The sequence below is a fragment of the Talpa occidentalis genome, unplaced genomic scaffold (genome assembly GCF_014898055.3).
Source record: "Talpa occidentalis isolate TD23 unplaced genomic scaffold, MPIMG_talOcc4v2.1 talOcc4.7, whole genome shotgun sequence".
NCBI classification, from domain to species: domain Eukaryota; kingdom Metazoa; phylum Chordata; class Mammalia; order Eulipotyphla; family Talpidae; genus Talpa; species Talpa occidentalis.
In genome coordinates, this window is record NW_023605083.1 from 63,701,963 (window position 1) to 63,720,265 (window position 18,303).

At 42.0% G+C, this 18,303-nt stretch overlaps 1 protein-coding gene across 1 annotated transcript in view; it reads left to right on the top strand.

Annotated features, from left to right (window-relative positions):
* The window catches only part of KIAA1958 (KIAA1958 ortholog), a 131,273-nt gene extending 120,456 nt beyond the window's left edge, over positions 1-10,817 (top strand). Inside the window, exon 4 of the mRNA XM_037495239.2 lies at positions 565-10,817. Coding sequence (XP_037351136.1) covers positions 565-1,371 — 807 coding nt within the window. The 3' untranslated portion in view covers positions 1,372-10,817. The remainder of the gene's footprint in view (positions 1-564) is intronic.
* Positions 10,818-18,303: the final 7,486 nt, after the last annotated feature.

Sequence of the window (18,303 nt, forward strand, 5' to 3'; positions counted from 1 at the left end):
AATAGACCTGTCTTATTGGCCAAGCCTCCTTCTCTTACTATACCCAAATAAGGCAATCTCTAACTGTCACTGTAGTCATTGAGTTTCTCATCTTTTGAACGAATGTTGATTTCTTAAGTGAAAGATATTTTAAGACCTAGACGTATAAATTCAAAGGAAAAAAATCAAGGAACAAAATGGACATGCCACTCATCTTTCCCTTCAGCTCCAGGTACCATCAGTCCCAATCAGGATGTGCAGATATCAAGGAAGTTAATGCTGGAATAACTCAAAGTTTGATCAGTTTAGTTCATTGCTATTTACAAACCCTCACATCCTCTATAAGCATCACAGTAATCCTTTGAGAATTAATAGGCCCCACGGTGCTGCTTAAGGAGATTAGGTGGAGCCAGGTAGGAAACCTAGCTCTTCCAGTTTGAAGTTCACTTTTCTTTCTACAATCTCATGCTAACAGGCAGAAAATGTCATGCCCACACACCCCCTGGTGAGGATTAGGAGAAGAAAGGCAGGTCTGGCTAGTTGGGTGTCCTCCATTGTGTAACCTCAGTGTTTGTCTCATTTGAGATCCCCGCAGTGAAGTTGAATGAGCTGCTTGAGAACTTTTATGTCACCGTTAAGAAGAGCGACGGCTCAGACTTCTTGGCCACCTCCCTCCATGCCATCCGCCGAGGCCTGGACCGCATCCTGAAGAATGCAGGCGTGGGCTTTTCCATCACCAGCAGCACCTTCAGTTCTTCCACCAAGAAACTCAAGGAGAAGCTGTGGGTGCTGAGTAAGGCAGGGATGTCAGGTGCCCGATCCCGCAACATCGTCTATTTCTCCCTTTCTGATGAAGAAGAGATGTGGCAGGCTGGATGTCTGGGGGATGACAGCCCTATCACTCTCCTGTCCACGGTTGTCAAGTACAACAGCCAGTACCTGAACATGCGGACGCTGCAGGAGCATGCCGACCTGATGTATGGTGACATCGAGCTGCTCAAAGACCCCCAAAACCAGCCCTACTTTGCCCGCACGGATAGTGTCAAGCGGGAGAGTCGCAGCGGGTCCACGAGAGTGTGCCACGGGAAGATCTATCACGAACACTCCAGGGGCCACAAACAGTGCCCTTACTGCCTCCTCTACAAATACATGTACATCCACCGGCCACCAACCCAGATGGAGGCCAAGTCCCCTTTCTACCTGACGGCCAGGAAGGAGGCCACAGACATGGGCAGCGTGTGGTACGAGGAGCAGAGGATGGGGCTGCGGTCTCTCCGGGGAATTGTTCCAAACTTAGCCAAGAAGGTCAAGCTGGAAAACTGTGAGAACTTCACTTTTGTCTCATTTACTCAGGTCTCCAGGAGGCTCGGCTCCCACAGCTGCTGCCAGTGAGTCTTCCTCAGTGCAGGCCATAGCCAGAGTTCTGGGGTGGCTGGGGAGGACCATGACTTCATGGTCGGGCTGTGACCCGCTGTTTCTTTGACTTTTGAGGTTTTTAATGGAAAGTAGATGAGTCTCAATCAGTAGGATGGTTTATCCATATGCGTGTCACCTTTGTTAAATGATAGAATCTAATACAATGTGTAATTGCTACATACACAAGAGTGAGGCAGTTCATTTTATCTAGTGCCTTTTTAGCACAGAATTCTCAAAAAAAAAAAAAAAAAAAGATTGAAAAAAGCCCTGTTTAAGTAGTCATTAAAAAAAATCCCAGTAGCCTCGTAGCTTTAGAATGTTATGAAGACTATCTACACTTTGTTGAATTACACTCATCGTTAGGAACTAGAAAGAGGCAGACATGTTAACTATTTCTAGGAGAAAAATTGCACTGGACACTCCTTTATATTTTGTTGATGGATCAGTCAGTTCAGTGGCTCCTGTAGCCTTGCTGGGTGGAAGGTGGCAAAGCTGGTTCAGCCATGCCGAGGGCTCCCATCACCGGCGTGAACTTGATCTCTAAAGAAAAAAAAAGATTAGTGTACCAAAAGGTGCTGGTGAGAACAAGGTTTCCAGTGAACTAGGTTTGTACCTTGAGGGAATTTCCAGTGGTGAAAGGACTTTGGTGGCTTGGAAAAGCAATCTGTGATCAAAATGTGAAAACCTCCTGAAGCGGAAGTGCCTACATTTTATTTCTTAGCTCCATGTGAAAACTATTTTCATTTGAACAATTTTCAGAGGACTTTTTTTTTAATTCCTTGTGTCCTACAGTTGTTCTGTCAACATAGAACACTGGATCTGTAAAACAATGAAGGTAATTTTCAGGTTAACCAGGAAAAAAAAAAAAAAAAAAAAAAGTTGCAAGGAAAACAAATTCCAAAATGTGTTTTTAAAGAACTTTGGAGTATTTTTGTCAAAGTAAGACGTTTTCAGCCACAATAGATGTCATTATTTTAGGTTGGCACCAATGCTTGGGACACAATGATGTAGCAACCTACCAGGTAAGCAAACCCAGCATTACAGAGTATAAAATTGAAGCACGGTGATAGGTTATTGATGTAATTTGAAATCAGGTGAAATTTCACTCTGATGAATCTTTTACCTGACAGCATGTTATGGAAACATCTACAAAATTTTCTAATAACTACTCTGATTGAAAAGTGCAAAAGAAGCCCAAAGAATGCTAATTAATAATAGTACAATTTCTAGAGATCTTTATTTTATATGTAAGGAGAGACTGCTAAATTTATACCATTATGTTCCTGTGTGTGCATTCTAATCTAAAATTAAATTTTCAGTGTAAATTCATTTTAATGAGTTCTTAAACCATTCCTATTTCTTTTGCAAAACATTTTGGTATTTATTTTAGTTGTTTTTGAAGATCTTCACTAGTCATTCAAATATGTAATGCTTCTTTTCCCAGAGAAGTCTCAACCAATGCTGCCTTAAGGGTTAGTTCTGATTCCTTTTTAGTTACTGCACATTTCTAATTTTGTATACTAGTTGATCCTTGAGTATAGGTTACTTTTTATATGTCTCCATCTGTATGTAAATAACCGGCAATATTTAATAATCAGTGTTTTGATTTGATACTGCATACTGTTCTGTTGTGGTTTCCTTTGTGATTTTAGGGTTTTGATTAGAAAGAGAAAACATTAGGTATGGTTTCCTTTAGCTTGCTAAACACCCAAAGGACATTTTGTTTGTGCAAAGCAGGTGGCATTTTTCTTTTCAGTTCTGCACTGAATAGAAATATAACCTATGTGAATTATTGGCCAGAACCTTCAGCCCAATGAAATAAAACCTTCATTTTTATTTTAAATTGATTCAAGAAGTAACTGCCATTAGAAATTACTGGGATCTTTTCAGATTTTAACATTTTCAAAAGTAGCAATAACTGATGCAGAGCTTGTTCTCTTGCTGTTGATACTAACAGTGGCTTTTCATCAGTTGAATAGCCATCTCTGCCTCAAATTTGTTCCTTATCACCTACTTGATATACTGTAACTCCCCAGAGTTCTGAAGCAAATGATTATAGTAAAAAAAAAATCAGGAGGGGAATCTTCAGTGATATCAGATGTAATAAGACTGTAATAATCTTGGCGTGTTTAGTACATGCCTGCCTCTGTGGGGCTGGGTTGAGGAAGAAGCACATTGATCAGGTGCCACTCTGCGCTGCTCATGGTACTAGGTACTTGGTCTGTTATGTATTTGTGTGTAGCTCTAGAAGTCTGTGTGTGCACACACGCTTTAACTGTACACGTGGCAATGCCTAGTAAACTTGCTGAAATAGCAAAGCACAACCCACCTATATGGACATGTCCATCCTCAGAGTATCTGAGGGAGCCCAGAGTAGCCAGTGCTGACTGGCCTTCAGCCAAGTCCTTGGTCAGTTTCTCTAGCCAGCTGTAAACCCACTGCAGATTCCATGATTTTCTACTCTCTTGACCTAAACCAGGAGAATGGAAGATCTCAGAGAAGAAGGGGAAAATTAAGAGCATTTTCTCCACTTGATTTAAACTTTATTTACTCAAAAGTGGGAGTGAATACTAAGCATGGACACAAGTTGCCTCAGGCCACATCAAGAAGTGTCCTGCTGTAGGTGTTCCCGGAGGACCTATGGTGCCCTCTGGGTGAGCGCTTGCACATAGCAGGTGGGCCTCTGCTGTCAAATGTGCCCTCCCTAGAATCCAGCATCAGCTTGAAGGGCATGATTCAGATTTAGCACAATACTGGGCATATATAGTAAGCATGCAATAAATGTTGGCTATTTTAGATACAAATTTTGGTAACAGTAATAATACTATTCAGCTAATCTGCTTTACACCCCTTATTTCTTCCATTTTGAGAATTCTCCCTTAAACTGTTTAACCTGAATAAGAAACCAAACCTGATTATCTAGTCACATTTACACCCATGATTCTACCTCCAATACAACCAAGTCCCAATACCTCAGTATAAGCAAAAACAATTGAAGAACAGAGAAGCCTTAAGAGGCTTTATGAGAAAGCTTTTCCGTTGTTTAGTGTGTTTGTAGAGGGGACAGGTACCGAAGTACCTAGCCAAAATCGTGAAAGAAATGGTCTTCTGGATCATGTGGCATTTCTAACTTCCTAGCTTTCCTTGCGTTCTATGCTGCCTTGATTGAAAGAAGTTTGAAGAAATGCCAAATTCTGTTACTTTAATTTTTATTTTAATTCAACCTTATTAAAAGCATCAAGCACTATACTACTCTCTCAGAACATTTATAGACACTGGGAGAATCTGGGCAAAACATCCTTGTGTAGAAGCTGAGGCCTCACGCTGTACTGGAAAGATGTCTGCCTTCTTCCTGGGAGTTCTGTCACTGCTCACTTGGCAAATTCTGGTCTTGGATATATAGGGGAATTGTTGGAAGGACCATTGAGTGTTACACTTTTGCAACCTCTCAAGGCCATAGGAGTTAGGAAGTAGCACAAGTAGGAAGAAAATTTCCCTAATTTGGGTCATGGAGTGAATCTCCTAATTCAATGCTTGTCTGTGGAACCCTATCCTTAGGAATAAGATTTTTCTTGAATTTTCAAGTTTCACGACTTCTAAAATTATTTTTACTGTCTCTAGGCAACAGAATGTTGATAACATTTCTCAGTATAGGCTGACTCTGACCACATTGTTACTACTTATACCATAAACAGTGTGTAAATATTATCCTTATCAAACATGCATCACATTGTCCCTTTTATTCAATCCAGATTGCTAAATATTTTTGAACTAGTAACCAGTTGCTTTTAGGCACCAATAAATTCAAACAATAAAGACCTCAAAGAAGAATTACCAGTTTCTTTACATGAGCTCCCATTTAGTCCAAGTAGGGAACCGCATCTGGCAGTGACATCCCTACCTATTTTAAGCTATTCACAAATAGCCCTGAATAGCAGACTACAGTAAATGTTTTGATTTTGTATATATCTTCAAATACTTTTGCCTTGGGGTGAATTTTTAATGCTCTCTAATGAAAGAAAACCATTCAATTGTTTAGGCAGTGTTCTAAGGTGAAAATATTTGTTGTATTTTTCCATGTAAATGAATCACCTTAACTGAAATATGGAGTGAGTGGAAGGAGAGAGCCCCATGGTGACCCAAGGCTGAGCTCCATTTCTGAAAGGAGGCCAGCTAATCTCTGAAAGTTCCTGTGTATTCTGTATCCACATATTCTGATATCATAGTGATACCGTAATTTCCAGTTTTCAGGCCTAGTCTCCCAGCCAGGAACAGATCCCTGGCTGCAGTGGCAGCGCTGAGTCCCAGGCACTCAACCACTGCTGGTTGGTGTCTCACAAAGCCACAGCAGGAACTTGGAAGACACTCAGGCAAGCAAGTCAAAAGAGGCTGATTTGTTTAGAGAAAGAAAAAGTTTATTAAGGAGAAAGGGAATAGAAATAACTAAGTCTAACTAAGTCTGTGTCCCAGCCCTTGTCTTAGCATACTTTTCTTTATCATCCTTGTTCTGGAATGTCCTGTTGCCCCTAGTCCTAGGGTGTTTGATTTGTTCCCTTTGGAATTTATTGCCCTTATCTTTGGCACCTCATTACTCCTCCGAGGCTTTTCCTGTTCTATTCTGACCCTAAGGGCTCTCAGCTTGCTCTATGACCCAACAGGATTTCCCCAAACTCCTTTGCGGGAGGCTGCCTCTTTTTTCTGGCAAACTTTGACTGTTACCATGATTATTTTGAGTACTTGTAGTTCTTTGCAGCCGCCAAGAGTGAGTGGAATCTGAACTTCTAGAGAAGTTCCCAAAGTTTAGTTGTTGATCAGAATCCCATTTTTATGCTCAGTTAAGGTATTTATTATTTATCTAATGTATCTCACATGGAAATTAATAATTTCAGGAAATATTTTTGAAGACCTACAAAAAAGATCCCTGGATTATATGTATTAATAGTTGCATATTGCTTTCTTTGCTATTAATAGCAATTATATTGACCCCTCTCCTCCACTGGTTTGCAAATGGGCAAACCAGTGCTCAATATTTTATGGTCAATATAACTTATTTGATTAATTTACATTTAACTGTAGTTACTGTTATTGATTTGTGCAAATAGAAGTTTCTAGGTGGTTTAGATTTGACTAATATCCTATGGTAAGTGCTTTCTCACAGCTGCCTCATTCTCATTTAATTCTCACCACAACTCTGCAAGGTAGATTTAGTTATTCCCACTTTACTGACTGAGAAACCAAGACTCCAAAAAGTTAAGAAATTTTCCCAAATCTCACGGAGCTAATAAACTGGAGAACTTAAGTGAAACCCAGAACTTCTGACTCCAAATCCAGTGCTCTATCCATTGGACCAAACTGCCTTTTTCAGGCCTGAAGAAGTCACAGAGCTTTAAAAAAAAAAAAAAATCAAGCAGTTTCTGTTTCATTGTCCAAGCCATAATCACACCTTACATGTGCTTTCTTACTCATTGACTTGTCACTTAGTGTTATAGTTCAGTACTTCCTGGAAAACCTGATCATTTGCTGCCTACTGCAATGAATGCCTCTAGCCAATGAATGACTTCCCTATTATCTAGCTTAAAGGGTAGATACCAAGCCCATTTATTCTAATAAAAGTCAGGTTATAAACCACTTGTTTTTTTTTTCTTTTCTTTGTTGTTTTTGTTTTTTAAAGTTGCATCTGTTTTGACATTCGTTATCACTTAAATGTAAAGAAATTCCTAACCTATGTCATAATTACATGCTCAGGTTTTTAAACATTAGCTTTTTAATTTTGGTGTCAGAGGATGTTTATTATCTTTAGGCTAAAGTGCCCTTGTAGCAAATTATCCTTAGCTAGTCATTTGTTTTCTATTCTTTTTTCCTTTCTCAAGGCATATTCATTTTCTGTTTGAAGTCTTTTTTTTTTTTAAGATTTATTTATTTATGCATACAAGAGCTGGAGACAGGCCATAGATGTGGGGGGTGAGAGGATCCATCAGAGACAGAGTGGGGGAACAGACCAGGCAGACTGATTGAAATACACTGCTGAGGGGAGCAGCGAGCGAGACAGGAGAGGTCTGCCTTGCCATGTGGGTTGCTCCCTGGCCGGCTGGGGATCGAACTTGTGCTGCCAGGCTGTGGACTGCTTCATATGCGGTGCTTAACCCCTTCCGCCACCAGGGAGGCCCTGTCTGAAGTCTTAAAAAATAATGTCACAGCCTACTCTGACATCATCTAGTCAAATTTCTTCATTTTTATTACTTAGAAAATGAAAGCCAAGGAATAATAAATGGCCTCCAAGGTGACCCAGACAAGAAGCAGTAGAGTCAGAACTAGGAAATTAGCCCCGGGCTCATAGCTGGGAAGGTTTGGATTTTTAAAAATTAATTAATGGAACCACATCTGGCAGTGACATCTGACTATCAGACACTCCCAGTGAGCTCCTGCCGTTCCAGAAAAAAACTGATGAAAACCCAGAAGAAGGTCAATCCCAATTACAGAAACTAGAAAGGACCACTACAGTTTATGAAACATATAGAGGTGGGTCCAGATTGTAGCTCAGTATTTCCCTGGCTTCACTTCACAAATCAGGGGCCTTGTGAATAAGAAATGGAAAGATGTTTAGTGTTTGTTTTCCCCAACCGTGACTCCAGAGCTCCCCAGCCAGAGACCCTTCCTCTTCACCAGATGCCACACTGTGAAGTGAAGATTCTCTGTCCCACCGCCTTCCTTCTCTTTGCCTCACCTCCCCTTCGTTCAGTCCAAGACTCAAGTCCTAAGACTAAAACATGAGCTGAATGCAGAGAGGATCTATTAGAGATATAGTGTATTCTGAGAAAAATGCCCTTTAGGTGATGGCAGAAACAATAAATAACCAGGTAGCAGAACATGCAAGTCACTGTGATCTTTTATGGATGGTGTTGGTTCAGAGATCCAGAAAACCAAGCCATCGTAGGAAGGATGCCTCGCTAATGGGAAGGTGTTGGACTTGAAATTGGACTTGGAAATACGCACATCACCTTACCGTAAAGTGTATATTTGAAAGGGGAATTTGACAAGCACCCAAGTGGGCAGATTACATAGCAAAGGCAAATTCTGGGTCAGGGAAGGAAGCTTAAGAGTGAATGTAGAAAATAAAGCAAAATAGGGCATGTGGGGAAAAAATGTGACTGAGCCTAGGAAAATGAGCAGTTTCTTGAACTCTTGAAAATAAAAGTGGCTTACTTTTAGAATTCTCTTTTGTCGGAGTTGACAAAACAGAAGAATTCCTTCTACACAATAAGTCATTTTAAAAGTGAATGGGTTCAGGAAAAAGGGCAACTGGATAAAAAATGAGGAGGATTAGAAAGAAGAATTTCAAGGAAGCTGAAAACAAGGGCAGATTAAAATCCACATTGGGAGCCAAAAATAACAACGTTGGTGCATAAAACACTCATATCAATCATATAAGGGGCAAACTTGAAATTTTCTTCCTAATGTTCTTTCAGAAGAAACAAAAATTGAAAATAGTGGGGAGAGGTAACGGAAGACAAAACATCAGACTATAAAACAATCTCTCCTGGACAGAATGAAAATCTGTCGATTGAAAGGACTTATTTTATTTCAAGTTTAAAAGGGGGGAAGAGACATGTACCTCAGCACCTCCTGGCAGAGTGTATGATCTACCAAAGATAGAGAAGAAGGCCTGCAGGCATCCGGTCAGAAGGTAACAAGTACCAGAAAATCAGAGCTTTCTGGCTGAAGACTTATACTCTCCAGAGCCAAATGCCAGGAAACGGTAGGGAATCTGGAGGGGCGTGGGGGGGAGTTGTGGCTTTGGACTTTTATACAGGTTTTATATGTCACAATACAGATATTTTGTTAAGACAGACATTCAGGAAAACACCAATGTACTGTTCTTACAAAGATAAGTGTACTGTAACCGACAATGTGTAGTTAAACACAAATTTGGGCTTGTTACCATTTCAGTGGACTCTGAGGTCTTAAGCATCAGGTCGTTACCCACAAGGAGGGTGAGTATACTAAAGAGATGATGCCACTGGAAGTCACAAATGTAAACGTGCCCAAAGTCCCCCCATGAGTAAACGAATACAAGATGATGGACCTAAAAATCACCACCAGCTCACAGCTTGGTGTCTCTTCACTTTTATTACTGAAGGGATGCATGACCATTATAATACAAGTAAGAAATTCAGAGACATTTCTTAACAATTTAAATTACTCCCAATCCCTGCCCCCCCCCATCATTTAAATTGTTCTATCTTGAAAGAATGCAGAACTTCCAAGTGAGAAAAAGCTAGGGGTCCCACCTTGTTCCGGATGTGACAGGCAAGTTGGCTCCATCCAGCCTTCTCAGACTAAAAGCTGATGGCAGGTTGAGAATACAGAATATATATTTGCATTTTAGAAGAGATCAAGAAAACAGAAACTTGTTTCAGAATACAAGGTGAGGGCTTCCCTTCTCTCTGCTTGGCATTTTATGGGATAGTATTTAAATTCAGGTATTAAGGGCATAAAATCAATAGAAGGAAAAATGACTTCTGGAGATGACAGTGTCAATGTTAGCACGAAAGTGGGTGGTTTTGTTTTGTTATTCATACGCTTCCCTGGAAGGACTTGAAAACAAGGCCCGGTATGTGGGCCTTTATGCTCATTGCCTCCCTGGCTGCATTAAGGTTTCATCCCTACCCCGGGATTAAACTCACCCCACTTAAACTCCATACATTTTCAACACCACCAGCATTTTGCTTTACATTTAGCAATAGGATAGCTAATGGGTTGCTTTGCGTTTGCTTATTTTTCACTCTGAAGCACAGCAACCCCTTCCAGATGGAGAGAATCTCTTTTGGAGAAGCTCCAAGGATCACCTTCCCGGGGACTCCTCTTGATTGACTGTGACTGACAAAAACTACTTTAACTACTTTGATACGAAACACGCTTTGATTTAAAATTATAATGTTTTTATATGACTGTATGTTCCAAATGGAGGCAACAAAACTGTGTCTTAATGTCGTCACTGTTCTGGATATGTTTTTGTTTTTGTTTTGTTTGTAATGCAGGGAGATAATCCATCATATCTTAACACTGGAAGCATCATCCTTGAATAGTGTAAGACATTTCAGTACCTTAGATGATCTGATTGTACCTTTTTCAGCACTTGCTTTCTTCCCCAGGGCGACTGCTCGTGGCACGCGTGTGTGTCCATGCAGGGGCACAGAGCAGGAAGCAGGGGTGACATCTGTCATAGAATGTCAGAGTTGGAGGGGGACTTCCCTGTTCATCCAATCCAGCCCTCTAGTTGATAGTCTAGTAAATTGTTAACTATTTGCAAGGTTCTGAGTTGGGTGTTTTTGTTTCTTTTGTTAAGTTGTTTGGTTGGATTTATTATGTACATGCAACTTGACTATTTAACCCAGATTTTTGAAAATAAAAAGTTTAATGTATATTTTATGTCTGTTTTATTAAAATGGCTTAGTTATTTTAACTTAATCAAAAGGATTGTGGTTTCTGAATTTTTTAAAAAGATTTATCTATGCATATAAGATCTGGGGTATAGCCAGAGGTGCGGGGGCGGGGGGTGGAGAGGATTCACCAGAGACAGAGTGGGGAGCAGAACAGACAGACTGACTGAAATACACTGCTGAGGGGAGCAGCAGGCGAGACAGGAGAGGTCTATTGCGCCATGTGGGTCAGCTCCTTGGCTGGGTACTGCAGTAGCTGCGCATTGCTTCATAGTGCTGATGCTTAACCCCTTGTGCCACCAGGGAGGCCTGAATTTTTTTTTTTTTTTTATAGTAGCACATCCTTGGAAGTCAAGTTTTTCTTTGAACCTTTCGATGTTAGGGCATTTTGAACAGTCCTGTGCCTGTGATCTGTGCTTTGACCTGATGCTCTGGGTGATAGTCCTGACCAATTCTGGTTTTCTGACTTGGATTTCTTTTTGTAATTTTTAAAGTAACATTGCATGAGTTGCAGCCTGCATCACCGTGAATCAACATCTGTTCATACCATCAGTACACTAAGTTGGCTTGGATTTATTTCTTCACCCAGCCGCCAAGCACACACTTGCAAAGCTCCCCTGGTGGGAGCATAGTGACCCTTCTCTACAGGCCTCTAATTAATGTCTTTCTGCTCTTTACATGATTTTTTATGGCTTTTGGAGAATACATTTAATCCTAAAAACTTTTTTTAAAGATTTATTTATTTGGGTCTCCCTGGTGGCGCAGGCGGTTGAGCACCGCACTGTGAAGCTGTCCGTGGCTTCTGCAGCGCGGGTTCAATCCCGGCCGACCGGCGAGAATCCCACATGGCGCAGCAGACCTCTCCTGACTCACCCACTGCTCCCCTCGGTAGTGTATTTCTTCAGTCTGCCTGTTCTGTTCCCTGCTCTATCTCTGGTGAATCCACTCACCCTCCTGCGCATCTGGCCTGCATCTTGGTTCTTGTATAAAAACAATAAAAAAAAAACTTAAAAAAATTATTTATTTATGCATACAAGAACCGGGATACAGGCCAGAGATGTGAGGGGTGAGAGGATTCACCAGAGACAGAGTGGGGAACAGAACTGGCATTTTGACTGAAGTACACTGCTGAGGGCAACAGTGGATGAGTCAGGAGAGGTCTGCTGCACCATGTGGGTATCTCTCTGGCCGGGGAGCAAACTCGTGCTGCAGTGGCTGCGGATAGCTTCATAGGTTGTGTCTTAACCCCTTGCGCCACCAGGGAGGCCCTAATCCTAAAATCTTTTAAAACCATTCATAAAAGACAAGTTTTTGAAAAATACTTGCAATCAAGTGGAATGTTCATAACAGTGAGAAGATGGAATGTTTCATAGAGTTTACCAACCACTCCCCTGGCAAATTGATTTCTTCTTGTTTAAAATTTTGATGAAAACTCTAGATCATTTTCTTGGGAAAATGTGTATAAATTCATATGCACACAGCATTTTACATACATAAACCCAGGCTTGAAGACTCCAGCACTAGCCTTTTTGAAATCTATTCTAAAATATTTAAGGATTTGCTTCAAAGTGATCCAGGGGGATAGAGTAGTTGGAAGTGAAGATGATACACTTTGGCTTTGAGTGCATAATTGTTACATCTGTGGGCTTTTGTGTGCTTTATACTCCTCTGTTGTTTGGTATGTTTGAAATTTTTTGTAAGACAGAGTTTGAAATAAACTCACAGGAAGCTCCTGTATGAGAGATTCCACAACCCTCCTCACCAGTGTCAAAGACTCACAGAATCTTCTAGCTGGAAGAAAGGACCTGTGGAAATGTGAGAGTGATGGTGCTGACACAGGTAAGACCATCAATTTAACACCTGCCATCGATGTTCGGGTGAGAACACTGGTTGTAGCTGTAATGGCAAGAAGCAGTGAAATCTGAGTTATGTCTATGAACGTGACCTCATTTGAAGGAGCAAATGGGAGCACTTTTGCTCTCTCCCTCTCATGCTCAATGTAAATCGACGGAAGTCATGGGTGTTGATCCCAGCAGCCTTGAGAGGGCTGTGGTTATGACTTGCAGATTGAGATGTGACCCAAAACGCTGGAATCCTGTGAAGACAGGCACTCTGAGCTGGCAGCTCCATGGTTCTGAGGTAGCACATTGGCCTCTGGGCCTGGAGGACAGACACTGTGTTGCTACGGAAATCTTGAAAGAACAGAAAACCTTCAAGTACCAGCGAGGTACAGGAGCACCCACTGTCTCCTAGTGTTACAGGGCAACCCCGCTATGAAATGGGTGGCCTGACTATGGGTCCTCACCCGTGCACTTAAAGGGACTTATAATAAGACTCAACTGCAGGCACGCACAAAAAGGTTAATAAAGGGTTTATTTACAAAGGAAGGGGAAATGAAGAAATGAATAACTCTGGGAGTAAGAGAGGGAGATAAACTGGTGAATGCGTCCAACCAGTTCCGCTGACCTGGAATCCCAATGGCACGCTGAGAGCCGGCAAAATGCCAAGAGTCAAGTCAAGAGCCAAAAGGCCTCCCCAGGCCCACATGTCTGGTTTTATACCAAACCTGGCTGCTTAACTCCACCCCAGGTCCCAGCAACCCTCCCTTTGGTGATGATGGGGTTCATAATTCCCGGTGTCTTGATGGCTTTGGTCTGGAGAGGGGGTGGAGTCCACAAAGCCTGTGTGGAGTTTGCTCAGGACATCCTTTCCCCTTAACACTAGGTGTGAGACTTCACCTCCCAGTACCTGAAGGAACAATAATTTTGGGGTTATTTCCCCCGTTCCTTCTCCTGTTTCCTGCCCTCTCCCGGCTTAGGACCCAGAGTGCGGGGAGGTACGTATCCTATCCTCCCCAATGTCGTTCATCCTCTTCCTTTTGGTTTCTGTGTTTTGTTTCCTTCTCTGCTTAGGAGCATTTTCACTGCCACTTTTGCTGGTAAGACACCAGGGACAGGACGTGAAAGACATTAAACAAGATGTATTTCAGCAATAAACAAGATTCTTGTATTTCTCAGGGGATCCCAAAGAAATAAGGATGAGAAATAAAAATTCCTGCTGGAGTATTTACAATGTACTCAGCTGTTGAAATGTTCAAAATGCAATCAAGGAAGTAATTTAGCACATTTCTAATACACTTAACTATGGTAATAATGTTTAAGAGTTTGGCCAAATTTAAAGAATCCAGTGAATCTTTTAGTACATTATTAAAGCATCTAACCCTCACCAATAACAAGTGCATTTTGACAGTTAATGCCGTATTTGTGGTCTGTTGTTATTGTCAGTCCCTAGGATAATGGCCCCAAATGGAAAGGATGCAGTTTGTCTTCCCCCCAAGGTGAGCAACAGTGTGATCCAGGTGTTTTTTCTTGTCCTGTGTTCTGAGGACATTGCAGGGTAGGTAGGGTGTAGTCCACGAATGTATTTCTCTTGCAGCCTCATTATTTCTCAATATAACTATCTGGTTAGGGCTATTTCCCAAGTGCTAGTCATTCATGTACCCCCTTTGCAATTTTTGTGCTAACTGGATCCATTTGTTCTACTTGATATTTTCTTTTTTAAACAATTTTTACTGTTTTTTTTTAAAGATTTATTTTCATTTACTTACGCATACAAGAACTGGGTGTAGGCCAGAGGTGCAGGGCAGGGGGGGGGGGATTCACCAGAGACAGAGTGGGGAGCAGAACAGGCAGATTGACTGGAATACACTGCTGAGGGGAGCAGCGGGTGAGATAGGAGAGGTCTGCTGTGCCATGTGGGTCAGCTCCCTAGCCTGGGATCAAACTCCTGCTGCAGTGGCTGGCCATAGCTTTATCATGCTGAGACTTTAACCCCTGTGCTACCAGGAATGCCCTTACTTGATATTTTCTTTTTTTAAATTTTTAAAAAAAAAATTTTTTTTAATGGCTAAGATTTTTTTAAGATTTATTTATTTATTTATACAAGCACTGGGTACAGTCAGAAGCGCGGGAGGGTGAGAGAATCCACCAGAGCTAGAGCGGGGAGCAGAGCAGGCAGAAGGACCGAAGTACACTGCTGAGGGGAGCAGCGGGCAGCAGGAGAGGTCTGCGCGCCATGTGAGACCCTCCTCCAGTGGCCGGGGAGCAGCCGGGGATCGAACCCGCACCGCAGAGGCTGCGGGCAGCTTCGCAACCCAGCGCTCAACCGCTGCGCCACCGGGGAGGCCCTTACTTGATATTTTCTTTAAGTTGATTGATTTTTTCCCTCAAGTTTATTTGAAAACAAAATATACTTTTTTTCTGAAAGCAGGATTCTTGAAGTCAAACTGTTACAGAGCATCCCCGATATAAAACGGGTTGCCTGGGGGCCTCCCTGGTGGCGTAGGCAGTTGAGCGCAGTGCTGTGAAGCTGTCCGCAGCCTCTGTGGCGCTGGTTCGATCCCCGCCTTGCCTTGGAGCAACCCACATGGCAAGCAGACCTCTCCTGTCTCGCCTGCTGCTCCCCTCAGCAGTGTATTTCGTCAGTCTGCCTGTTCTGTTCCCCACTCTGTCTCTGGTGAGTCCTCTCACCCTTCCGCACATCTGGCCTGTACCCCGGTTCTTGTATAAATAAAATAAATCTAAAGAAATAAAAATAAAAAAAATAAAATGGGTTGCTTAAAGGGGATTTATAATGCCAAACTGTAGACACCCACAGATAAAAGGTTTATTTACAAGGGAAGGAGAAATAGGGAAATGAATAATTCAGGGAGGAAAAGAGGGAGATAAGTTCATAAATACATCCTACCCATTCCACTGTCCTGGAATCCCAATGACCCACCAAGCTGGCAAAAAACCAAGCATGCCACGTGGCCAACAGGGTGACCCCTGGCCACATGGCCAGTTAAATACTCTACCCAAGAACCTAGTTGCTTAACTCCTCCTTGCAACCTTCCTTTTGGGGATCATGGGATTTGTAGTTCCCAGTGTCTTAATGGAGTGGGGGTGGAGTCCACAAAGCATGTATGGAGTTTGCTCAGGACATCATTTCCCCCTAACAAAACCACTTGAGTGTGCATTCCAGTCTGCTTCTTAGTAATTCTATGACCTTGGGCAAATCTCCATGATTAGTTTCCATTATTTAATCATTCTCCTATTTTAATATCCTTTGACTCTTACCTTCCCGTTCTCTGCACTGCCTCCAGCTTTGTCTGCCCACACCATTTTGCCCCATGATTATTTCAAAGCTTTCTCTTTGGTCTCCTTGAGTCCATCCTCCACCACTTCCTGGAGAAATCTCACTAAGTACCAATCTTGTTCTATTCTTCCCCTTTAATTGCTCTTTACAGCCTTTGATAAAGCTCCACAGCCTCTACCTAGATGGCGGGTTCATCCTTTTACCTCATTCCCTCATTGTGCTTGCTTCTCCCCTCACCCTCTGCCTCTTCTCCCTTCCTCCTGCTTCTCCACCTTCACCCTATTCTTTTGTGAAATTCTTACACATGCTGCAATTCTCATCTACACTCCTGTTGTACTTGTGAGCCCCTTCTCTGTGGATCAGCCAGTGGTCTTGGACTCTGCAGCCTCAGAAACTGGCACTCGTGGGCAGAACCTGCACGCTCTTCATGATCATCCTGTAGGGCAGCTCCCCTTTCAAGGAGCCAAGAGCAGCAGCTTTGTTCTGCAGCATTTGATTCATAAAGTGTAGCTCATCTGGGCAAGCCCAGCTCTTTAAAGGTCTTCACCTCCCAGGATGAAGGGCTGTGCTTCACTCGTGGCTCCTTGGAGCCTGTTTATTCACTACTGGATGTTTTTCTAGGAGAACTTGAGTTAATAGGTTCAGTAATGAGGAATTAGCACTGGCACACACTCCTGTTTTCTTAACAGAACCAGAGCTGCTAACTCCACTGTATTTGCTATAATATTGCAAGGCTCCCAACCTCTTGGGAGACTCTCCATAGTAATAACATCTGTGGCACTGAGATTTCCAAAAACCTGCATTGGAGAAGAAGCCAGTGAGGTAGCAGCTAAATTCCTGCACTGAAAGGATTTTAGCAAGGCTCACACGGCTGGCTGCACCTCAGGGAGACTAGGAATCCCCTAAAATGACCACATCTACATCTCACTTGGGAGTGAGGGTCTGCTTCTGAGAACTGTGATGTGCCAGTTTTCCCTTTGGCTGGTCAGACAGTTCATTTGTTCATTAGAATGTTTGAACACTTGCTGTGATGTGCCAGGCACTGCCCTAAGCACTAAGGATATATTACCAGTGGGAAAGAAAAAAGCACATAAAAGTATCTGCACTCATGGTACTTAAATTCCAGAGGGAAATGGCAGACAAAAAAATTGAAATAAGAAAGTAAATTACATTCTGTGTTAGATGGTGCTAAGTGCCATAGGGGGCAATTAAGCAGGCTCATACTTGGGGAGATGAAATTTTAAATAGGGTGGTCCAGGAAGGCATGGTTGAAAAGACGACATTTGAGGAAAGATTTCAGGTGTTGAGGAAGCAATCTATATGGGCATAAGGAAGAGCACGCCAGGCAGATGGAACAGCAAGTGCAAAGGCCTGGAGATCACAGAGGTATCCAGAGGATGAACTCTTCAAAGTTGCTGTTGCCTAACATTAAGGCACACACAGAGGAAGGAAAACGCCATCACCTTCCTGCTGAGTAGAAGGGCTGAGCATCTCAGGTCAAACCATTACCAGTTCAATGAAACTAGGCTAGTTTGTCTGACCAGAGCCACATAGAAAAAAGATATTGCTGAGGCTCGGGGATTAACATCTGTGTATCATTCAGACCTGCTAGTTCCACAACTGGGTAGAAGCACATATAGGTTGGGCTCAAATTCCAATTGTCATTGGCCATTTGCAGTAGATCAATAGCCTCTCAGTAGAAGAGCTTAGTAACTAAGGAATTTCACTTTGTTTTCAGCTATGTTCTTTTGTTCCAACAAACTGACGATCAAAAAAAATTGACATTTTGCATATTTTGCATATTTGTAATCCATTGTAAAGATTTTGGCTTTTATGTTTAGCAAAATGGAAACGCGTTTTTTTTAAAAATGGCACAGTATTAATTACATTTAAAATTTTTATTGTGGTAAAATACACATAACATTGACCGTTTTAACCTTTTAAACATAAAGCAGTTCATTGATACTAAATACATTCACATTGTTGTACAACCATCATGCCTATTCATTTCCAGAAGTTTTTCATCATCCCCTATTTAAAATTTTGGACTCATTAAGCAGTAATTCCTCATTTCCCCTTGGTTACCACTGTTTCACTTTGTCTTTGAATTTGCCTGCTGTAGATAGCTATATAAGCGGAATCATAGGGTATTTATCCTTTGTGTCTGGCTTACCTCACTCAAGGTCTTCAAGGTTCATCCGTACTGTTGCATGTGTTGGAATTTCCTTTTTAAGGCTGAGTAATATTCCAGTAATATTCCATTCCATTGTATGGATACTTTTCTGTTCATCTGTTGGTGGACATTTGGGTTGTTTTCAGTTTTGGCTATTGT